Here is a 25,175-nt window from a genome sequence, read left to right as displayed (position 1 = left end):
AATATATGGAATGAAACTTGAATATATTGAATGAAACATTGAATATATTGAATGAAACTGAATATATTGAATGAAACTGAATATATTGAATGAAACCTTGAATATATGGAATGAAACCTTGAATATATTGAATGAAACTTGAATATATTGAATGAAACTTGAATATCAAAAGAAAACCATGACAACCTACATATACTGTACTCTACAGTGTGGCTGTAATGTTGATGTTTTCTCTTCCTCAGTACTCCCTGGTTAACGAGCCTCTCATCGAGCTGGGCAACCCGGGGGCTAGCGGCTCTCTCTTCTACCTAACCAGCGATGATGAGTTCATTATCAAAACCGTCCAGCACAAAGAGGCCAAGTTTCTGCAGAGGTTGCTGCCGGGCTACTACATGGTGAGGTCTTCACCGTTGCTTCCATTAGGCCGACTGTGTAAACCCGCGCGTCACCTCGCGTTTTGTTGTTTGCTGTAGCAAACGTGATGACTTTCAGGTCTTTTCTCGCTGACCTCAAGGTCACGGTTTTTTCTTTATTATTGTTTTGTGTTACTGCACAGATTTGTAAAAAAAAAAAAAGCCGGTGACAATGCTGCGATAACCTTCACGCTGTTAGAATCAGCAGCACCGAGTTTCCTCTCATGTGCTGTTGCCTGGTCACTGCTTGTTTTTCCTGATTACAGACATGTGCAGTGGAAATGACTGTGAAAACACACACACACACACACACACACACACACACACACACACAGCCAGTGTGACAAAACCCAACCTAAAACTGACTATTAGTGCTGCAACGAGTCGATTAATCGGTAATTTAGCAATTACAAATTTAATAGGCAACTATTTTGCGACTCAATTCATCGTTTTTTAATAGTTAAAACAAGTTGATCTGATTTTTCAGCTTCTTAAATGTGAATATTGTTTGGTTTATTTGCTCCATATAAGAAATAAATCATTACAACTGAATATTTTTAGTTTTTTGTCAAAACAAGACATTAATGAGCATCACTAATTCCAGGTTTGGTAAAAACTGATCAACGTTTTTTAACGTTTTATGACATTTTATGGCCCAAACAAGTACTCTATTAACTCGGGAATTTGCAGCCCGACTGACTATCATTTCAAAATGAGTTATTTATTAGTTATTTATTGTCTGTTTATGGTCATCACAGCTGCAGTGAAGGGACACACACACACAGAGAGAGAAATAAATCACAGAATACATTGTGTTCTTGAAGTGAGAAAAACATCGTAAAACTGTTGCATTACAGCAGAATTAAATCATAAAGTTCACAAATCACTAAGAATACACCGCAGAGAAACTCGGCCCCCGAAAAAAGCGACTAAGTTTATAAATTATTATCTGTAAATGATCACTAAAAATCAATCAGTAAAAGATGAGAAGGAACAGTTATTTACCGCGGTGAAACACTAACTGCCTCCACATTTGTAGACCAACGTCTAGAAAAGCTCAAAGTGTTTTTCAGCTTCTCTCTCGGGCTCACACTTCTCTCCCTGTTTGGATTAACATGCTGCTTTGCTCGGTCCAGGGAGCATTTAAAGAAGAGTGGAGTCAGTAATTCAATCACGAGAGTTTTTCTCGGAGTCTCAAACTGTCATTGCGTAGAACAAGGAGTTCCAGGTGAAGAGTGGGAATGAAAGAGGCGACGTTCTCCATAATACAAGTCAATAATAGAATCTTTTGGATGGAAGATGTTTGCTTGAACCCACATGCAGACCTTTGGTAAAATTGACCCTTTGTCTATCCTGGACATTTTTGGGGGTCATGCATAAACTGATTTTTGAGAGACTTTTGTGGACTGGCATGGTTTTTAGGCCATTTTGATAAATATACATGCTCAGGTGTATTTATATAGTTGGTGAAAATGGAAAAAATTATAATAATTTCATCAGATTGCTTAGGTTGTGCTGGGAAAAAAATGGATATAAGACGCTCTATATCGTCTCTGTATTTACCTTTTAACATAGTAATGGAAAAAGGCAGCCTAAAGGCTCTGTGTTAAGGTAAAACAACAACAAAACAGTGTTGTTGAATTGGTATCTAAAACCCCTTTAGCGTGAAATATAAAGTGATCCCATTATCATAAGTAGTAATAAAGGTGTATTATGTAATAAATCTAAAGAAACTGGCCATAATATCCTCCTATTGTGTCACAGAGACTCAGGAATAATGTTCATATAACAAACTGAACTCACCAACAACAACAGTACAGACAAAATATTTGCATAACAAATATTTTGCAGACTGCAAATCATGTTTTGGCATGTGGCGCCACCTACCGCCGTCTACCGCCATCTACCAATCATTGCAGTCAGTAGAGTCTCAGCTGCTGAGCAACCACGGGTTGCCAGTTACGTCATAAAACGAGACCTAAAAGACCTCGGTATTTTGAATTTGAATGTAGTAACCGTTTTTGGCCACATTCTTACATATGGCACCTTTAATGGAGAACTGCAGTAAACATTATCTCCAGCTGTGGCTGCAAACGCATTCATTCATATCTAAAAAGCCATTGTATTCATGAGGTTAATGCAATAAAGATATTTATTTGAATAATATATATTCGTATTTACTCGTGTATATCGGTCAAATCCACAGAACCTGAACCAGAACCCTCGCACGCTGCTGCCCAAGTTTTACGGCCTCTACTGCATCCAGTCCGGAGGCATCAACATCCGACTGGTGGTCATGAACAACGTGCTGCCTCGCTCCGTCAAGATGCACTACAAATACGACCTGAAGGGATCCACGTACAAGAGGCGAGCGTCCAGGAAGGAGAGGGAGAAGTCGAGTCCCACGTACAAAGACCTGGACTTTGAGGACATGCACGAGGAGGGGCTTTACTTTGACCCCGAGACGTACAACAACCTCATGAAGACCCTGCAGAGAGACTGTCGGGTAAGTGGACTTTAACAGAGTGTGTGCATGTGCTTCAATGATTATTATTCAATTACTACAGTAATCATCAGCTTTTTTTGATCATTTAATAGTCGGATTTAGTGGTTTATTTTCTGGTTTCTTTGCTCCGTATGACAAAGAAATCATTCACACTCAACATTTTATGAACCAAACCAATTAATCGACACTTTAACGGAAGCATTGTACGTGTTTTTGTTTTATTAAACACTCATTTATTAGTGCAAGTTGAATTAAGATTGAAGAAATTCCTGAATTTTTGCTGTAATAAGTAGTGATATATAAAATAGTGTCATCTGCGTATACAGTGACTCTGTGGAGAAGCAGGAGTGACTTTCTGGTTTGGGAACATTTTTCAACATATGCGATACCTGGTATTGTGTGAAGTCAGCTACAGGAACTAGATATTTAGAAATGTTTCCGATCACCGGAAACTGAAACGCCAGTTCAGGACGGTGCACGAGAGGCTTCTTGACTGATGGGACGAAATGTTTTGATAAGAGAAAATTTTCCACGTGTTTGTCAGTAGCACAGCAGCAGCAGCAGCAGCAGCGTACGTGTTTCCACTGTGTGTTCAGTCTAAGCTCAGTGGAGTTTGCCCTGGGCACTGTCCTCCCTTCTCTGCTCTGTCTCAGTACGCGACAGCTCGACAAACACTGAATACGATTAAAGGTGAGATCCCGGTGAGCGTGAGAGACTCGGATACTCGATGCAAAGTTCTTCCTCCGGTCTTAGAGTGGGCGACTTTTGCAGGACAGTTAATCTACTTCCTTGAGAAGAGTTACACAAAATGATGTTTGCTGTGGATCGGTGTATCAGATGAGGCCCAAACCTGCCAGACTTGGCAACCTGGAACCTTTTCACATCACGGTTTAATGTTCTCACGTTACACGAGCCTAAGGTTTTGAGTGTGTAGTAGATGAAAGAGGCAGACGGTGCTTTTTGCCAAACAGCGATTGGCGGCATATGGAGCGGTGTTAGTGGTAATGAACAGTGTGATGCTCTGGATGAATTTCAGAGAAAGCTGTTAGACAACACAGCTCTACTCTACTCTACTCTACTCTACTCTACTCTACTCTACTCTTCCTCGTCAACATTCGACAAGCGCTGCTGTCGCGCCCTCAAAGTCAAACAGGATCTCGCTCACAAGAACAACAAGTCTCAGTCGAACGAGATTGCCATGCAAATTCAGATGAACTTAAGCGATCCCCTCAAGTTAGGGCCTTTCTTAAGCAGAATGACATCATCCCCCTCCTTTCTTGCCAAGTTAGTATTTCCTTAATGTTTAACTTGACAGCACATTTACAACCCTAACAGGGCCAGCCCAAGCCTTTATGGGGCCCTAAGCTGGATTTGATTTGCCCCCCCCCCCCCCCCTCCTCCACCACCTTGGATAAGCCGAAATTGTTCGTTTTTTAAACCTTTGAGCACAGTAAAATCCCAAAAGTGTCCATTTTCCATCACTATAGTACCGAAAATGCAGCGTCGCTGTTTAATAGACACAAACTAGGGACGTCGAGCTCATGACTCTTGACCAAATCGGTGACCGTCAGTTTGTCGACGTCACATTTTAGTGCCGGCTCCGCTCGGGTAGAGTCGTGCCGTACCGTGCTACGACTGTACAGTGGAATTAAACAAGTTAAACCAGTTTAATGACTTTGGTTCTTAAAACTTAGAACAGCACGTGTGTATGAAATTTTCAACTACAAAAACAAACAAACATAACACTATTTAGATATCTAATTATATGTAAAAGATGTCTAATTTTCTCTAGATAGATACAGCTGCTCGGTTCGCTCCTGCCTTGGGGCCATCTCTGAACCCATTGTGTGTCCCAAAAAAAGTGTTTGTCATGGCGTATGTCAGACGGGGGAGCATTACCGTAAGCAGCAGCTGTCAGAGAGTCTGTGCTGAGCAGCTTCCTGCGTTTACCTCCTGAGCAGGAAGCGTAGTGCCCTCTAAGCAGAAATCGCCGTCCATTTCCATGACTAAGCAGCTCACCCCCCCTGTCACCCCCGACAGAGGCTGCCGATCAAAACACAGAGACGGGGTCGACCCAAGCAAAACAACACGGGGGCAAGAGGCGTAGAGGTAGAGGATGCTGGGGGGGGGGGGGGTTTGAACCTCTGAAAATCCACTTTTAGCTATATTTGCGTGTGTGGAGTGACATGATTTCTATACCTTTGAAATGCGGCGAGGTCAGATCTGAAGAGTGGAAGCCGAGAGCCGAGCGATCAGAGATATTTCTGTGTATGTGGGACATTTGACACGTGGGGGGGGGAAACTCAGGATACGGTGTCTTCCTTTTAAGACTCCGCTCTCTCCGTGCAGCCCCACTGATACTCCCCAAACGCCAGAACAACTCAAAACACTCGGCATCATTAATTCATGTTGGACAGAGAGAGAATGGGGCAGAGAGGTGGATGGATTGTGCAAGTGTGTGTGATTTACAACACAACACAACACAACAAGGGCTGGGCAAAGTACTTCAACCTCCCTTTGTATCACATCACATCACATGAGCGTCTGTCGGACAACACATTTAATCAAAGATAATATGTGTAAAATATGAACCTCAGCAACATTTAGTTTGTAGTCGGTTAGCGCTGACACAATACTCCATTGAAGGATTATTAATCAATCACTAATTAAGCTTTTAATCGAGTATTAAAAGATTATTATTAGGTTAACGCACAACGCGATTCCATGACGACTGACCGGAAAAAGATGCGCGTGACGTCATGTTTACGTCCAGGCACCGTTTACCAGTTAGCTCCGTTAGCTGCATTAGCTCGTTTAGCGCCGTTAGCGCGCCTACAGTCGAACTGGAGCGGTCTGTTTATTAAAACGAAAAGAGCAGCGCTACAAATAACCAGCGGTACCTGTGTACTGCGTATGTGTGCCTCTGTTTTTTAAAGTTTCGCGTAACTTTAGAGACTCATTTTAACAATCCGGAGTCACGTAAACATGACGCCACGTGCTTCTTTTTCCGGTCAGTCGTCATTGAAGCACGTTGCGCGTTAACGTTGACGCCGTTAATGAGTTAACGTACGCAGCCCTAATTATTATACTCATTCTACGTTCCTTTTTCTTGGCTAGCGCAAAGGCGCTTTCACACCAGAGCTGTTTGATCCACTTTAAATGGTCCAGTGAACCAAAGAGAGGAAGTAGTGCTAGCTTGCTAGCTTGCTAAGCGGCTAAAAGGGGATGGATTTCTGTTTTCGGTCGAGGTAGTTTGATCTTTCACTTACAAAAGTGGAGTTTGAAAACGAACCAAACCAAAAGAATGTGTGATTTTTTTTAAACCGAGTCCCTAGCCTAATGTGAAAGTGCCTTGAGTTTGTTTACCTTTACGGTTTTGACTGCACTCCCTGCGATGTTGCTGTGACCTCCAATGCCACATCCGGGTAGGAGTGACGTCGGGTGTCTGGGCGCTTGGTGGGCGCTAAAATGTCCGGGGGGTGGAGTTGGTGTGGGACAGCTGCTATGGTTATTGTCCTGTGGGTGTGTTTTCTTATTATTTTCAACTGCCTTCATTTATCCATCTGTGGAAGAAGAAACAAAGGAAACTGAAAATCAAAATAGTTTAAGATTCATTTACTAAATCGATTAATTGTCTTATTGTCGCAGCCCTATGAGGCAGCTTTGTTTTGACACCTCGTCGTCTCTCGATTAAGTCCCGACCAAACTACAACTGACTGAGCTCCAATTTCAGACACAAACCACTGCGCGATCACAAAGATTCAGCTGATCCAGACATACATTCTCAAGTAGGAGGATAATAATGGGTTGCATAGCAGCCAGCGAAGCCAATCACATACGACCATTTACTGTATGCACTCCCCCATCCTCGAGGTCATGTGATGCTCCGACAACAATAGCTTCTGTCTCTCTCTCTCCTCGCTGCAGAGAACCAGGGCCATGACCTTGCAGTCAAAAATCCGAAAGGCTTTAGTGTGATTGTCAACCACACGACATTAAACTACTTAAATAAGGTTCAGATGTGTTCGTTACACATGTTACAGTATAATTTGTTAAATATTCTACTCATACTCTGGTATATACACAGTATTTCTGATTTTCCTCCAGGTAATATCAGATAAGCTAGCGCTAGCGTGGTCCCAAATGCAGATACAAAAACTCTATCGAAAGTAAAATAAATTACTGTCCTGGTCCTGGTCCTGGTCCTGGTCCTGGTCCTGGTCCTGGTCCTGGTCCTGGTCCTGGTCCTGGTCCTGGTCCTGGTCCTGGTCCTGGTCCTGGTCCTGGTCCTGGTCCTGGTCCTGGTCCTGGTCCTGGTCCTGGTCCTGGTCCTGGTCCTGGTCCTGGTCTGTTTAAACAGGAAGGACTGAGTGAGTGGTGGCAATCAGAGTAATCTGCAGCAGGTGAGTTGGATTGAAACCAGGTAACGGGGTTTCTCCGGCCAACCTGCAGGGGGGAAAAGACAATTAGACACGCCCACTCATACAGACAGGGGAAGAGGATCCTAACAGCACCAGAGGAAGTTCACGTACCACAGTTTGAGAACCATGGGCGCGCACAGGTCCTATATAAGCAAAATAATTCATACATTTTTATGCAAAATAATGGATTTCTTAAATCTGTGTAGACATATTATGGTGATTTTATGTCTGAATACAGACCTTGGTTTGATGCGACCTCCGGGGGCCGCATCTGGTTCCTGTAAGGTTCATTAGAAATAAGAACATAAACATAAACAACTGAACATCATGCATGCTTTTATTTTAAAGATGATTATTTTTCTCAATTTATGCAACGCACATGTGCATGTGCGCGTTTTCATTGCCTTATCATAACATATCATTATTCTTAGCAGTTGCAGATATGAAATAAATATGGAGCAGAGTTGAGTTCGGCCTTTTTGGTCCATATTTTCTCTTTTTCCATGCGGCCTCCTGGGAAAACCACCCCTGTGTTAATATATACATTTCTTACATAAAGCTTCCTTTCACACACACATGTTTCTATTAATGCGTAATGTGATGTTATTGCTGTGATGGTAACTGTGGCATATACTGTGGACTAATGTCTGAAAAGGGGAGGTCTTGTGTGCTTTTTCAGCCATATTTCTTCGCTTTTTCAAATGAAGAATACACGTACAATCATTATGATGCTGCTAGGTTTGTTTAATTCATATTATATCTATTTTACTCAAAAAACTTGATTGACAGAAACACAGTGAAGCTTTTATTTTCTTTGAAGGAAGTGACATTGACGTCGACTTTTTGTCAATCCTATTTCTTTGTTGTTGTATGTATCTCAGATCCACTGTCTGTAGATGAAATAATACAAAAATATATATATATATATATATATATTCTGGGGGTGAAGTGGCTATGAGCTGAAATATGTGCCACCAGAAACTGAATTTGAATCATTTATATTTGGATTTGAATTGCTAAACTTGAATAATTGCATTAAAAAACTGAATTTGAATCACATAATTTGAATTATTGCATTGAAAAACAATCTGAATAGTAACATTTGAAATTGAATTATTCAAATTCAACACTCCATATCTCTTCGCATTAAGTTCTCAAAATTCAAATTCAGTTCTAAAAATTCAGATTCAATTCAAACAATTCTGATTCAGTTCTCAAAATTCAGATTCAATTCTTAAAATTCAGATTCAATTCTTAAAATTCAGATTCTGTTCTCAAAATTCAAATTCAGTTCTCAAAATTCAGATTCAGTTCTCAAAATTCAGATTCAATTCAAAAAATTCAGATTCAGTTCTCAAAATTCAGATTCAAATTACTGTGACAGACATCCGGGTAGTTCAAGGATGACGGAAGAACAATATAGATATATGGAGTGTTGAATTTGAAAAATTCAATTTCAAATTATACTCTTCAGATTCAGTTTTTCAATGCAATAATTCAAATTATGTGATTCAAATTCAGTTTTTAAATGCAATTATTCAACTTTAGCAATTCAAATTCAAATATAAATGATTCAATTTCAGTTTCTGGTGGCACATAATATTTCAGCCCATAAGTGGCCCCTTTAAGAGAAACCCTGCAGTGCATTAGTGTCACACCGGCCAACACTATGAGTAAATCCACTGGCACCAGAGTGGTAGAGGGCGGAATTGAGAGAGAATCGGGGGTTTGTTGACGATCAGAGGCTGCTGTGACAAACGTGACCTCCTACGTATAAGCGTTAGGATTAGACTTTTACATTCACCGTGAAGAAAACTGAGCTGCGTTTGAAGTGAGAGCAGAGCAGAGAGAGACATCACTTGGTCTGCTTTAGACGAGCGTCTGTGTAATATCAGAGTAAATATTCCACTCATCAGACACTCTGTTTTTTCTCTCGCTCCAATAACTATTAAAATGCAGCTGTTGTTTTGTCTCTGGTGCGACAAGTTTGATTGTTCGTCTGGGGGGGAAAGCTGGAGCCAGGACGCACAGTAATGGCCTTATGTAGGCAGCCTGGTTTGTGTGTGTGTGTGTGTGTGTGTTCTTGTACTTGCCGCATACTGAGGACCAGTGAGGGTTTTTAACCAACAAAGTGAGGTCATTTTTACGGAGTGAGGACATTTTGGCCGGTCCTCACTTTGTATTCATTGAAATCACTTCCTTAGGTTGCTATGACATGCTATACTCAATTTGTCCCAAAAAAAAAAAAATCTAATTTTGGACGACATAGTATAGTATGACGTTTTTGTCAAATTTTGGACCAAAAATTTTTGGTCAAATTTTGGACCAAAAAATTTTGGTCCAATTTTGGACCAAAAATGTTTGGTCAAATTTTTTTTTTACTTTGGTCGACATAGTATAGTATGACTTTTTTGTAAACTTTTGGACCAAAATTTTTTTGTCAAAGATTTTTTCAAATTTTGGACGACATAGTATAGTATGACTTTTTTGTAAACTTTTGGACCAACATTTTTTTGTCAAAGATTTTTTCAAATTTTGGACGACACAGAATAGTATGACGTTTTTGTCAAATTTTGGACCAAAAATTTTTGGTCAAATTTTGGACCAACAAATTTTGGTCAAATTTTTTTTTTACTTTGGTCGACATAGTATAGTATGACTTTTTTGTAAACTTTTGGACCAAAAAATTTTTGTCAAAGATTTTTTAAAATTTTGGACGACATAGTATAGTATGACGTTTTTGTCAAATTTTGGACCAAAACTTTTTTGTCAAATTTTGGACCAAAACTTTTTGGTCAAATTTTGGACCAAAACTTTTTGGTCAAATTTTGGACCAAAACTTTTTGGTCAAATTTTGGACCAAAACTTTTTGGTCAAATGTTTTATTTATTTTGGTCGACATAGTATAGTATGACTTTTTTTGTAAACTTTTGGACCAAAAAATTTTTGTCAAATATTTTTTCACATTTTGGAGGACATAGTATAGTATGACGTTTTTGTAAAATTTTGGACCAAAAATTTTTGGTCAAATTTTTTTTTTATTTTGGTCGACATAGTATAGTATGACTTTTTTTGTAAACTTTTGGACCAAAAATTTTTTGTCGAAGATTTTTTCAAATTTTGGACGACATAGTATAGTATGACGTTTTTGTAAAAATTTGAACCAAAAAAAATAAATAAAAAAATCTAAAAGTTTTCCAGGCCTTTTTGCTCTGGGGCTCCACCTGCAGACATTTTGTGGTACCGCACCCAGTAGTTCTTTGTAGATGTCATTCATAAAGTAGATATTTGTAATTGTGTTGATTTATAAAGTGGAAATGCTGGTCCTCACTTTGTCAGCAACCCAGTCCTCAGTATGCAACAAGTACAAGAATGTTTGTGTGTGTGTGTGTGTGTGTGTGTGTGTGGCTCTATTCAAAATGGCTGCTGTGTTTGAAAAAGAAAAACAACAAAAAAAAAAGGCTGGGGGAGTTTGGAGTGAAAGGGATGCAAATTGTTGATATGGAACAGGCAACGCTCAGACAAAAGGCTCAGTGTTTGACTCAGTCAGTCATTAGGTCTCTTCTGCGCAGATGAATACAACATTATACGTTCATCTTTACATCTCAGAGACCTCGGCTCATACTAGGAACGATATCTGTTCACTGGAAAGGGAATGTAGAGGAAATTGTGGGTCAAAATTCAAAACACTTTTCTCATAAAAAGGGGTCAAATTACTGTGGAATCTGGGTCAGGGCTGTCTTTGATTCCCCCCTGTGTACAGTTTACTGTACATATGGTGGTATTTGAATGTCTCATAGTATGAGGATTAACATTAGGGCTGCAATTAATTTTTATTTTAATGATCGATTAGTTGTTTGGTCGAAAAATCGAAAAATCTGTTCCAAAAAGATGAAAATGATTCACTTTTAATGATTTATTTGTCGTGTGGAGCAAAGAAAGAAGAAAATGTTCACATTTAAGATGCCAAAAAATCTGAAAAAAAGCACTAAACTGATTAACCCTAGAACACTATCGCTCAAATTCAAAACAAAACAAATAAACATATATCAAAACATGACAATACATGACACATTTGAGTAGTGCTCTTCTATTTTAAACTGTGTCACGTCTAACAAAATGAAAGAAAAGCCTCGTGAGGGAAACATATAAAAACGCTCCAAAATGACTGGAAAATTAGGAATTTGGAAACAAAAAAAAAATTAAAAAATAATAATAATGAATCACATAATTTTATTTAACCACCCGGCAATTTTGTTCTAGGGTTAATCAATCATTGTAGCACTAAGTCAAAGTATTAACCAAGTTCGTTTTTTGATTCAACGCAAAGTGTATTTCCACATAGTTTCTCGTCCAGAATTCCCGGACAACTGCTTTTTTTTTTTTTCCAGTCGAGGTCAGATTATAAGCCGGACTACCTGGCACTATAGTGACCCCCCCCCCCCCTCCTCCCCCGTCCCCTCCTCAGTCTGGCCCCTGTCTTGCCACAAGACCGCAGCAGTGAAGTAGAGTCGTAGAGTCTCTGGGAAAGTGGGCGAAAGGCTCCTTGGGGCGGGTCAATGTGTAACACTTGGCTCACTGTGAAGGAAAACACCTTGTTTGTTTAGCTCAAAACTGGTTTGGACAGGGATTTGAGTCACTGAAAAGTGTTTTGGGTCAAAAAAAAAAAAGTTTCACAGTGTCGTCCTCTTTACGTTCCAAATAAAAAAACAGTCACTGGCTGCTTTACAAATAAAAGTTGTTGAAAAGTCACATTTATTGACTGTTTGTCTGTGCGTCACTGGGTGTTTTTTTTGTCATCATTCGTTTGACCATTTTCCTCACACAGGTTCTGGAGAGTTTCAAGATCATGGACTACAGTCTGCTGCTGGGCGTGCACGTCCTGGACCAGAGCCAGAGGGAGGGCGGCGAGTCGGGCCAGGCGGGCGGCGACGGCAGGAGGCCCGCGGGTCAGCGGGTGCTTTACTCCACCGCCATGGAGTCCATCCAGGGAGACGGCAAAGCGGCCGAGGCTCTGAGCACGGACGACACGTGAGTGGACTCGGGCTGGAGGAGGAAAAACGCACATACAAACACTTGTTTTTATATCTTTGTGAGGACACAAAGTTGTAGGACCCAGACTAAAATGTCCCCACAAAGATAGTTTCTTTTTTTTTTTTGGACCTCACAAAGACATAGATTTCCTCTTGATCTCCACCTTCTCTCCCCTCGCAGTTACACAGCCGTGCTCATGCCTCGCTCCTCGCGCGCAACACTCTCTCATATAACCATAGCTACACGTATACAAACACAGAGCCACTGTTCTGCATATTTACAGCGATGCACATGAACACAAATACCCCCGAGTGCCTCTTCTGCAAACACTTCTTATTTGAACAGTGTTCTCTCTTTTCTTTTCTTTTCTTTTTTTACGCACTGCAGAGGAAGAACTGTTGCTCTTCTCTGACTGCTGGTGTGTGTGTGTGTGTGTGTGTGTGTGTGTGTGTTACAGGATGGGTGGCATCCCTGCCAAAACACACAAAGAAGAAAAGCTGCTCATCTTCCTGGGTATCATCGATATCCTGCAGTCGTACAGGTACCAACACACGATTCTGGCCTTTGACTTCACGCCCTCATCGTCAATCACAAAAAGATCATGGAAGCTAAAAGGGTCGCACACAAAGGGGTTCAGCTTTATATTATCCCTGACTAACTGCTGTGGCCGATGTTTTTTTTTTTTTTGCGCTGCGACAAGAACCCTCTTAATGTTGAATCATCAGCGTGCATTGATTGAAGGAAGCTACGAGCCACTTTACTAAACTCCTCAGAGGAAGAACAGAGGACTTTTTCACCATCCAACACCGTTTAAATGGACACGGCGTTCAATCTTCTTTATTTACTTATTGATTTTTCGTCTTCTTTTTTTTTTTTTTTTTTGTCCAGAGAGCTCGCAGTGAGTCAAGAGCGGGAAGCTTCTTGGCATATCGGCTTTTCAAACAAAAAGCATCATATAAATCACATAGACCTTTTTTTTTTCATCCTGAAGCAAACCAATCAGTGTGTGAGGGCTATATATTATATTATATTGTGATTGTTATATATTGATATATTACCTGCAGGTTTATTTGTATATGTGTATAATTGCTTTAAAATGAATATAATGAATTCATATAAAACATGTTGACGCCACGTTCCAACAGACAAACCAACCAGTGTGTGTTTTGACGTAAAAAGGTTACGATACAAAATGAATAATAGTAATAATAATAATAATAATAATACTAATAACATTTAATAATAATAACTTTACAGACAAGAAAATAAAGAAGAAATAAAAGTACTAATATGCAAATAAAGCAATTAAAAAACAGAATTATGGGTGTTAGAAAATACCTGTCAGGATAAGAACAATATATAATGAATTCATTAATTAATGAATTAATGAATTCATTAATTAATGAATTAATTAATGAATTAAATAAATAAATAAATAAATAAACAAACAAACAAATAAATAAATAAATAATTCATTCATTCATTAAATAATTTATTAATTAAATAAATAATTCATTCATTAATTAAATAATTAAATCATTAATTAATTACTTAAATAAAAGTCTAAAAATGTGATTTAACTGTAAAAAGTGATGGCCACTGTACTTCTAAGACTAGCTTCGAAAAAGGGACAATTTGCATGATCACCGTAAGAAGTCACTACTTCTTACACATTAGACCTTTCAGGAACAAGTGCAATCTTAGTTCTCAGGGTGGATTTAAGCAGAAAGGGGAAGTGTGTTGTGTAAGCGGATATATTAGTGACAAAGCTTCTCTTTTTATATTATTTTTGTTTGTTTCTCCTCAGGTTCATTAAAAAGTTGGAACATTCGTGGAAAGCCCTGGTGTACGATGGCGTAAGTTGATAAGTTTCCGCTGCTCAGTGAATGAGCCTTTTGTTTTCGCTCGGGCTAAATCTACTGTCTAATAATAAGAGTGGTTTGTTTTTTTTTTTCCTCAGGACTCCGTGTCGGTGCATCGGCCTGGCTTTTACGCCAGCCGCTTCCTCAAGTTCATGAGCACGCGGGTCTTCAGGAAGACTCAGCGTAAGTGTTTTCACGTCCATCATGGTCACACGTGAGACACGCAGAGAGAGAAGCCAGGGTCAGGAGGAGGAAGTGGAAAAAAAGGAAATCCTGCGCTGATAATCACAGTGAATCTGTGGGCCGCGTGTTTATTCATGTTAAAGGTCCAGTGTGCAAGATTTTGCAAGAATTCTCAATGACTCAGATCAGCATTTGTGAGGACATCTGCTTCATTTTTTTACTCATTTCTGGTGCAGTGCTACAACATGCATTCATCGTCCAGCCGATAGCTATGAACATTTTTTAGCGAAACCTCACTTTTTAGAACTTAATTTCGTCTAACTTCATCTTATTAGCGACTAAAAAAATCAATTTTGCTGTTGTAGTTTTTTGTCAACTCTGACTTAAGTAATTGTTATAAAATCGTGAACATACCTGCTAATTTTAACGCAAAAGAGGCTTTAGTGACCTCTAATGGTGAGACGACAGATTGCAACAAACAGAGGGCTTGTGCATACGGAAACTACGGTGGCCTTTGCAGTTCTTTTTGTCAAAACATGATGGTGCAAGATGGCGGTTTCTTGCCTAAAGAACGTGTTATTCTCAGGCAACGGAAAAAAGACAAACCATTTTTTTTTTTTTTTTTTAAAGCAATTATACACTTACATTTCTTTTGCCAATTAGCCCTCGTAAATGGTACACACTGCACCTTTAACTGAAGCTACGGCTGCACCACTGAGTCGTCGGCAGTCGGCCGAGCGTTTGAGGCGTTTGATTGTCTTTGATTCAATTTTAAAGGTTAAATTACGCCGACTTTTATTCAATAATATTCCGAACGTAATGTTAATCACGAGGCTCGGTCGTAGAGAAAAACGCACTCGCTAACACAACAAACGCACTCACCAAAGGAAACGGTTACGCACCACGGAGAGGGATAAAGAGGCTAAAGTCAATCAACTCCATTAGACCCCGTAAAGATTACATCCATTCCACTTCACCCTGTAAATTTCAGGCATGCGGAGCCGATTGCGTTGCATGAACGATTCCTTCACGTTAACATGAAATTGAGAAACAAACGTTACGTAAGAAATGTGCGCATTTAGCTTTGCCCGTGAAAACCTTTCACGAGTTTAATTGTGGAGAGAGATGACAGGGCCGGGATTCCATTTCACGCTCTGCTCTCGGAGGCAGAACGAGAACAGCTCAGGGGTTTGCACTCGTGCAAACCGCCTCTGTGCGTTACAAGCGTCCGATAGCATTTACAGCTCATTTAGAGTCTGATTGTTCAAACGTGGGGGGCGATTGTCCCTTTTTTATTCCATCTGCTCCAATTATCTCCGTGCTCTTTTCTTTCCCCCTGACTCGTGATGCTCCTTTGTTGCTCCGCGCTCCGCAGCACTTCGATTTTCTCCTTCAAAGAGGACTCGCACTTCCATCCCGGCTCTGAAGTCGTCCTCTCAGGAGATCCTTTCATCGCAGGCGGACGAGAGGAACGAGGAGGACAGGAGGGAGAGGCTGGGAGGAGCTCGCAGCCTCGCCAGTCTGGACGGACAAGGTAGAACAACAGTACATAGCTCAGTCAATGTTCACTTTGAAGCCTCTATGTTGTTTCAGATTGTTTGAACGACAAGCAGACTATGGTCTATATGTCCTCCTTCATATCCAAATATATTATCCGGGGTTCCCACAAGTCCTTGAAATCCTGGAATTGAAATGGGTTCACAAATTCTGTGCAATAAAGAAGTTAAAGGTACAATATGTAGTATTTATGGGTTTATATAACCCAAAATCCACTTTTTTTATACATATTATGTGCTCCTGCATTGTCTAGTCGCTGTATAATAGTTTTTGTTTCATTTTCGTAGTGTTTCAAAAAGTCATGTAAAATAACATGGTCGCGGGCCGCGGTTGCTTAGCCACTGTTAGCAGCGAGACGCCATGTTTCTACCGGAGCCTGTAAGGACAAACGCGAGAGAACAAATCAAGCGTCTCTTTACTTGTAGCGGAAGTCCCGCCTCCTCTCTCTCCGCGAACCTCATCTGTTGACACGGAGAAAGACGACGAGGACGACATTTGACCTGCTGAGGATACCGTAGCGCTCAGGGAAGGGAGGGGGTGAGCAGAGGAGCAGTTCTTTGTTGTAAATTTCAGCCTCTCCTCTAGATGGCACTATAAACTACTAACTTCACCTTTAAGTTGATATTTAGGTAAATGTCTCCCTTGTTTGTTTGCGATGCCTCCTACTGGTTCATGCCCTGCCTCGCTTGACGTACGTAGACGAGGCCGACGCGGAGTCGACTCGTAAATTGCTAGCGGTGTCGTCTCTCTGTCCACCGTTGACGTGAGATTCCGTACGCGGAACAACGAGCGAGTAAAGTAAAGCGAGAGAGCACAAGCGACGCGATCCCTGGGAAAACGAAAATTTCCACGTTCCAAATTGGCCAAGATCCCGAGAACAATCACTGCAAATCAATAAAAGAGGTACGCCCATCATGGGCGAAGATGCTTTTTCCAAGTTGCCTTAAGCTGTGTCAGCGCATTCGGTCCTTGAATTCGAGGGAATCGGAACTGGAAAGTCCTTGAAAAGTCCTTGAAAAATTTGATGTTAGATTAGATTAAGACGGAGCAAGAGATAAGGGGACTCTAATTATTAGAGTCAAAAATCCTCAGCTCCTCAAGAACCACCCGAGGAAGCTAGCGAGCCCTGGGTAGAACACGCACCGTAGTTTTAGAACCATGGTATGTTATAGAACTACTCGGCTCGTCTCGACTCTCAACACATTTTCTTTGAGTACCTGGTGGAGGTTCCACTGCCGGGGCCACCGATTGCGCGACATTTGACACAACATCGTCCTTTTCCTGTAGGCTTTTTTTGCGTTTCGCCGTCCTATGACGACCCCCCCGCCCACGTTGAGGAGGTAACTATAAAGTCATGGAAAAAACGCGACGTGACCGATACCAAACCGAGCAGAGCCGAGTCGAGTAGTGCTCGAACTGTATAATGGAAAAGCGCCGTAAGTGATTTGCAGGTTTTGTGGCTTGAGGCTCAGTAAACAGCCACTTGTATTCGGCCATAAAAGCGTCGTTCCTCTCAGCTTCGGTGCCAGAGGAGAAGCCGTCGCCGGCTGATAGAGTGTCCGACGGCTTTGTCAGCAATCAGAACAGAGACGACGTTGTTAGCCGCACCCCTTCAGATACGGATAAGTGTGTGTGTGTGTGTGTGTGTGTGTGTGTGTGTGTGTGTGTGTGTGTGTGTGATGTGTGGTTTCTTCACATCCTCTCCCCGTGAGTCCATGAACATGTACACGAAGGTGCATGAACGTGACGCGTGCGATAAAGGCGTCTGACCTTTGCGTGCGATGTGAAAAACAGCAGGGTGTGGTCGTGGGTGTGTGATGTAACGCACTATAAAACATACTTAATGGACGTTAAATCAAGTACGGAGGAGGGAAAACAGAAGGGAACTCTGTTTTTTTTTACGGAAATAGACCGTTTGTCACTTTTTATTGATAATAACTTCATCAATTAGCTTTGCCCCCGTAAAAATATCACGCTCTCGCTCTTTTCGTAGTTTCTCTCACGATCACATTAGGTTAACGACATAAAGGTCAGCTGATCACGCTGAGTGACTTATCAGTGGTTACTTCAGGGCTTCGAGGCACCGTTTGGACATACATAACATATTCCTACGATGTGGTCAAGGACAGCAGATAGTGTGTTATAACAAAAACCTATGACGATCCAACTTTATTTTGAAAACTCAAAACAAGTCAGGTGTCAGGTGTAGATTTGTCATCAAGTAACGCCGCCGCGACACCGGAGTCCAGGCACCGTTTACCAGTTAGCTCCGTTAGCTTCATTAGCTCCTTTTTAGCGCCGTTAGCGCGCCTACAGTGGAACTGGAGCGGTCTCTGTTTTGTTAAAGGAAAAGAGCAGCGCTAACAAACAACCGCACAGCGTACCTGTGCGCTGCGTATGTGCGCCTCTGTTTTTTAAACGTTAGCGACTCATTTTAACAACCGGGAGTCGCGTAAACATGACCTTGCGCGCCTCTTTTTCCGGTCAGTCGTCATGGGAATGTGCTGTGCGTTAACGTTAACGACACCACTAAAAAATATTGTATTTGACGTTGACATTTTAACAAATTCCTCCTGCGGGCCGGATTGGACCCTCTGGCGGGCCAGTTCTGGCCCCCGGGCCGTATGTTTGACACCCCTGATTTAGAGTGTCCGTTTTGCCTATTCCTCAAATCTGAAGACCCAGAGAATACCATCACAAAGCCCCCTGTGCAATGATTTGGCAAACAATAACATCTTTATCTCCAAAAGTGTCGACGGTACGTCACGTACTGACACCTTTTGAAAGCACAATTCTGGGAATGTAGTAGATAACCCTTCACATAAACCTAAAACAACGCGTCCTAACGTCCGTAAACGTTGTCTCCTCAGCTGTGTTCGGCTCCTATCTCCGTCCTGATCTGGTTCCCGTGGACGTGTCGTTCTACGGGGGTTCCTCCATGGGAACCATCTCCACGTCCTCCATCTTTGTCAACGTGGACAACCAAACAGACGAGAGGTAACTGACGTGTGTGTGTGTATTATTATTATGGTTTTATTACCTTAGTCGCAGAGTCTGACGCCAAGCACTTTATGAGGCCTCAAGGACGTGAGGAGGAGGAGGAAGGGTTGTAAATAGGCCACGCCCCCAACACACACGCCCACACAAATGTCACCTGTGGTGTTGCGTCACATGGTTCTCGTTGGCGACGTGTCGTGCGTCACGGAGCAGGTGACTCAGACGGGGCTCGGCAAACACTTCCCACACAGCATATGGACAGGAGAGTCTAGGAGGAGGAAAGAAAGTAAACACGTCTTTATTTTCAGTTTTACTTTACTATTCGGCCTCTATTTTGGTCTTTGTGAACAGAAATCGCGTCACATTATTTGTTGTTGTTGTTGTTGTAGCGTCCTTAGAGTGAAAAACAGACTCTGTCCATACAATATTTTTATTCTCTCGGTTAATCGCAGAATCTTTTTTGTCCAAAAAATGCCATAAAATGTCGATCATTGTTTCTCAAACATGGAAATAACAATGTTCTCGTGTGTATTGTTTTGTCCACAAACCCAGAATTATTCAGTTTTAATGATTTATTTGTTTTATGGACCAAAGAAAATACAGAGTTTGTCCCAACCGCTCCATAGAGTCACAGTATACGCTGATGACACTATTATATACATACTTGTTATAACAAAAATGTTGAAAACTGAAAACTTGAGTTCACCAAACCTGGATTTTACCTGAATTATGTTTTTCGAATGTCTTATTTTGTCTCCACAAACAAAAAGTGATTCACTTTAAATGATTTTTTTTTGTTTGTACGAAGCAAAGAAACCAGAAAATATTCACATTTTAGAAGCTGGAAAATCGGAAAAACTTGTTTTAATTCTTTAAATAAAACACTCAAACCCATTATATTTAAGAAAACATCGACAATGAATATTGTAATCCATTAATAACCGATTAAACTCAAACGCAATTGTTTTAGCCCTAGAACTGACAGAGGGAGCGTTTGTACGTATACAGCAGAAGCTGTATATTAAAGGTGGACCAAAAAAAAAAAAGGGTTTTAATTTTGGTGACATCACATATATAACTTTTAATAAGTTATTTGACAGACAATGCTCTGTGCCGCCATGTGATCTCTGGCGCCCCCCTGAGTAGGGTTTGGATCCTAGTTTGGCGTAGACATTGGTTTATTTGTTTATATTTAAAATGTTTGCACTACAGCTTTAATTTCATCACCCAAACAGAACATTTATAAACTTTGTCCACATTCTCCGTGTTATTGAAACAATAATAAAGCACTTTATGATTTTTTTTCTGATCCACGTCCACTGCATCACCCCCTGCCTGTCCCTGGAGGACACTTTGTCCTCTGCCGTCACCTCTCGTCCTCCTGTCCACCAGTGTCAGGTGTCTTGCTTGCTCTCTGAGCCTCCATTGTGTGTGTGTGTGTGTGTGTGTGTTTGTGTGTTTGTGTGACTTGTCCAGTCTTGTCCCTCTCATCAGTCACCTGCTGCTGCTGCTGCTGCTCCATCACATTGTTCTGTCATCTGTTTTCATTCATAGTTAAACAGCAGTTACTTGGTGCAGAAAGACAGTGAAAACTGTGACAAAAGAGCACAGTGGAGACGTTTGTCCACTGACGATACTCACCGACAGTGACGCGTCCGGACGACTCAGTTGGTCACGTGTGCTGCACTTGGATCTACACAATTCAAATAGAAAAAATACACTTATTTGCTTGAAGTAAATACAAAATATTACATTATCCTTCAGCTACCAAACAAGTCCCTGTGGTTTATTTTAGAATTTAGCTCAAATAATCCCTCTAAATCAGTCAGGTTAAGGTTAACAGATTAACCCGTTTCGGTTGCTTGACTTTAAACTTTTTTTTTTTTACTTCACCTGCAGTAAAAGAAGAAATAATAAGCATTTATGACGGTTGTGTTGTTCTTCTCTCTCCACCTCAAACTGTAGTCGGTCACATGAGAGACACAAAAACACACATTCATGGCTCTGTCAGGGGAGTCACCTGATGTCGTATAAGAGGAGCAACGTTGCCCCCTGGTGGACGAAGTGGAGATTTATTATATAAAAAAAGTTACATAGCGAAGAAAAAGTAATTTAAATGATGTTTTAATGTGATATAATTGCTGGTATTGCTGATAAACTGGTGACATTTTCATGCACAACCAACGAGAAAATAACCAGTAAGCAGCATTTGTCTGACTTTGGGTCCTCTGGAGCTAATAATGTGCATCCAGACGTCCTCAGATTCTCTCTGTATATTTATTTTCTCCTCACTTGTGGTAGAAGCTTCCTGCTTAAATTACACTAATTGCACAGCAGGGAAATCCAAGGTGTAAATAATCGAATTAGAGTTTTGGGGCAGCCCACACCGAAATAGAGGGGGGGTCCCCCTGAGCGAGTTACCTAATCCCCATTACTCCACTTGTTAATTGGACACTCTAAAAATTGACCCCAGCCACAGGGGAGACACACCTCGTATACAGCTTATGCCGGATAAGCCTGGATGAATTGGAGGGGTTGCATTAGGAAAAGCATCCAGGGTAAAAAAAAAAAAAAATCTCTGCCAGAATCAACCTAGTGGCAGCAGCTGAAAGACAAAAAAAAACAAACAAACAAACAAACAAAGAAGATTCACCAGTAATACAATAAACACATGTTGGACTACATTACGGATCAAATAACAAAAAAGTTACATCGTCACCTCTTACCGTTTCAGAGACGACGCCGCGTCCAGCTCGACGTTCACCCTGGAGGACAGCGCCATCTGTCTCACGTCGGAGCAGAGCACGATGGACGTGGACATAGACCGCGACGACGGATCGGTTCTCGATGTCTACTTGGTGAGGTTTTTTTTGCCTGAGAGACGTTTGACTTGTTTTCTCCTCTTAACCCTTTAAGGTACGCACCAAGAAAAAAGTAAAGGAAAAATGTTTTATTCACTTATGATAACAATAACAACAATCAGTATATATATTTTTTTTAAATTAGACCCTACAATCTTTCAGATACAGCCCTCTACCAAACGGTTGAGACGTCTGTTCATAATAAAAGTACAACATTCAGAAAAGTCACATTAACACTTTCCCCCTAATTTTTACCAACATTAGCTAGCTTCTCTACCTTTACCATAAAATGACAAGTCAACTGTTTGGTAGAGCATGTTTGTAAAAAATTATTTGACCCTTATAAGACTTATTTTTGTTGAATTAAGTTTCATAATTCTGTACATCAACTCCTCTGAAACGATAAATGTCAACAAAATAGTCTTCGGACGAGTGAATTTTCGTGCCTTTTTCAATGAGATATAGTGACTTAAAGGTGCATTATGTAATAAATCTAAAGCAACTGGCCATAAAATCCTCCTAATATGTCACAGAGACTCAGGAATAATGTTCATATAACAAACTGAACTCACCAACAACAACAGTACAGACAAAATATTTGCATTATAAAAATATTTTGCAGACTGCAAATCATGTTTATGTTAACTTTTGAAATCATGTTTTGGCATGTGGCGCCACCTACCGCCGTCTACCAATCATTGCAGTCAGTAGAGTTTGAATTTGAACGTAGTAACCGTTTTTGGCCACATTCTTACATACGGCACCTTTAAAGTGTGGTCGACCAAATAGTTGAGTAGTACCTTAAAGGGTTAAAGTAATTGCTCTTCTGTGCTGATGCATATTAACGTCACATTAAAGATAGAGTACGTAACGTTCCTTCATTAACTCAACCAAAAACAAGACTAATGTCATGTATTCTATCGAGTCGTGTTCCATTTTACCCTTAAATCGTTGTCTTTTGATGTTATTTTGATTCGACTTACTCACGACCAACGCTCCTCTTCTGTCCCTCTGCAGTGAAACGAGCAGCGTTACCGCCTTCATTTCCTCTTGCCAATCACGAGACAATCGCCGCACGCCACTGGGGAAAAGGCCGCGCACACCCTGACCTTTGATTTCAACCTCCTGTGCTGCTAAAAAAAAAAAATCTGTGTTGCCACTCGTCTCGCCTCAAAAGACACACACACACACACACAAAAAAAGACTTTGAGAGTAAGAGAAGATACAATGGACGCACATCTGCGACACATCATGCAACGAACCCGACGCTCGGTCACGTTGTAGACTAGAGCAAAAATGTCCGTGCAGTGCCATCGAGTTTTATATATATATATATATATATATATATATAACCTGTTTTCAAGGCATTTCATGACATTTAATATAAGGAGACACTAGATACAAATCATGCATTTCATTACCAATCCTGGTTTCTTTCCGAAACGAGGGACACTTTCAAAGAAGAGGAATGTTTACAGTAACGTTATTGCGACGGCGACGGCGACGTCTTTGTGTCACACGAAAAAAGGACACACGCAACAGCCAAACCAGGAACAGACTGAGGCCAAAACACGAGACGTTTGGACGTTGTTGGACCTGAAGCTCCGGTGAACCCTGGGGGCTGCTGCTGCTGCTGTAAACTCAACAAAGTGACAGGTTACTGGCTCTTGGATGAAGCACAGAGCGAGCGGACGAGACACTGAACTCTGCATAAAAGAAACGGCACTTTTGACATTAGTTGTGATTACTGTTAAGACATATTTTTCCTCTGAGGACATGTGTGATTAAGCACTTTTTCCCCCTCCTCCTCCTCCTCCTCAGTCACTGATAATTTACTACACGTGCAGAGACAACAGAGAAGGGACGATCTTATTTCTTTTATTCTCGATGTGGAGCTTCTAGTTTTTGTGTCGCAACGGAAGACGCTTTTTTTACTCAGGATCCTTTGATATCGTCTTTTTCTTCTTCTTCTCGAGAAGTTAGGAAACAACACTTTTAGAGGCCGCCTGATACCTCTTCATCATCATCATCGAGTCCATATCCAACTATAAATGTCGAGGAAGAAACACACACACAATCACATGTCAGTTGAGCCCATAATTTATGTTAAAAAAAAAAAAAAAATCTATATATTTTACCATTTGCTGAAAGACAAACTTTCATCGCTGAATGTAAAGACAATGCATATTTATATATAGAAGAGACTCATATAAATAAAACTGCTCAAATTCTGTGTCCCTGTGTGTTCTGCAACTTTAGTGTGTGATGTTTTTACTGGGATGGATTATGAACCAGTGGGCACAGACTTGAATAAAATTACCTGTTGGGGGGGGGGGGGGGTCTTGGCTTTCCGACATGTCCAGAGCATGTCCTTTGTCTCAAATATGAAGTCAATGTAAGGCGAAGATACAGGCTCACTTCCTGCTTTGTGGTGAAATGGCGGGAAAATTCAAAACGGCCGATTTCAAGTTGGGTCAAGTTCAAGGTCAGTCTCTTGTGTCACGCATGAAGTTTCGAGCCGATCAGTCAATGTACGGCGAAGAAGATACAGGCCACTTCCTGCTTTGTGGTGAAATGGCAGCAAAATTCAAAACGGCAGATTTCCATTCATAGGCGTGTTCAGGGTCGGTCTCTTGCGTCACGCATGAACTTTCGAGCAGATCGGTCCACGTACGGCAAAGTTACAGGCCACTTCCTGTTTTGCGGTGAAACGGCGGTTAAAATTCAAAATGGCAGATTTCCAGTTAGGTTAAGTTCACGTCGTTCGTAGACGTGTCCAGGGTCGTAGTCTCGTGTCACATAGGAAGTTTCGAGCAGATCGGTCCACGTACCGCGAAGCTAAAGGTCACTTCCTGTTTCGTGGGGAATGCTCAAAATTTGCCAAAATTCCGACCACGCCCCTTTTTAATTTTGCGAGAACTTTTGATAACTTCTCATCTTTTACGTGTCAAGTACAAAATCACACACTTTTTTATTTATTTTTTTTACGTTAGTTTGGCAAACGTGCTCAGACGACAAAATGGACGGCAAATCGACGCCAAATTAAAAATGGCGGACTTCCTGTTGAGTTGAGGCCATGGCCCCAAAATAGTTTTTTGATCGTCTTGAGCTCCGACACGTTTCCACCAAGTTTGGTGGAATTTGGTCTAACTTAGTTTTTGCTTAGTGCTACAGCGCTTAGCGTTGCGGGCGCTAACGAGCCATTTTTCACCACTTTCGCATATTTTTTACGCCTTTTTAACCATCGTTACCAGCGTCGTTTTTCCAGTTTGCAAGCACAAACATTACTTATCCGTTAAAATTCTCTTGTGTAACAATTTTTAATTTACAGAACATTGTCA

The 25,175-nt window shown here is 41.0% G+C and overlaps 1 protein-coding gene across 1 annotated transcript in view; it reads left to right on the top strand.

Annotated features, from left to right (window-relative positions):
* The window catches only part of pip5k1bb (phosphatidylinositol-4-phosphate 5-kinase, type I, beta b), a gene marked incomplete at both ends in the record, with an annotated part of 33,243 nt that extends 10,301 nt beyond the window's left edge, over positions 1–22,942 (top strand). Inside the window, 10 exons of the mRNA XM_083905119.1 lie at positions 243–395; positions 2,620–2,919; positions 12,169–12,371; positions 12,832–12,915; positions 14,182–14,230; positions 14,335–14,419; positions 15,795–15,953; positions 18,847–18,973; positions 21,708–21,836; positions 22,852–22,942. Of these exons, the coding sequence (XP_083761245.1) occupies positions 243–395; positions 2,620–2,919; positions 12,169–12,371; positions 12,832–12,915; positions 14,182–14,230; positions 14,335–14,419; positions 15,795–15,953; positions 18,847–18,973; positions 21,708–21,836; positions 22,852–22,942 (1,380 nt within the window). The remainder of the gene's footprint in view (positions 1–242; positions 396–2,619; positions 2,920–12,168; positions 12,372–12,831; positions 12,916–14,181; positions 14,231–14,334; positions 14,420–15,794; positions 15,954–18,846; positions 18,974–21,707; positions 21,837–22,851) is intronic.
* Positions 22,943–25,175: the final 2,233 nt, after the last annotated feature.

The sequence above is a fragment of the Microchirus variegatus genome (genome assembly GCF_963457635.1).
Source record: "Microchirus variegatus genome assembly, chromosome: 18".
Lineage (NCBI taxonomy): Eukaryota > Metazoa > Chordata > Actinopteri > Pleuronectiformes > Soleidae > Microchirus > Microchirus variegatus.
The sequence above is the reverse complement of the archived record's forward strand: the minus strand, read 5'-3'. Positions and strand labels throughout refer to the sequence as shown.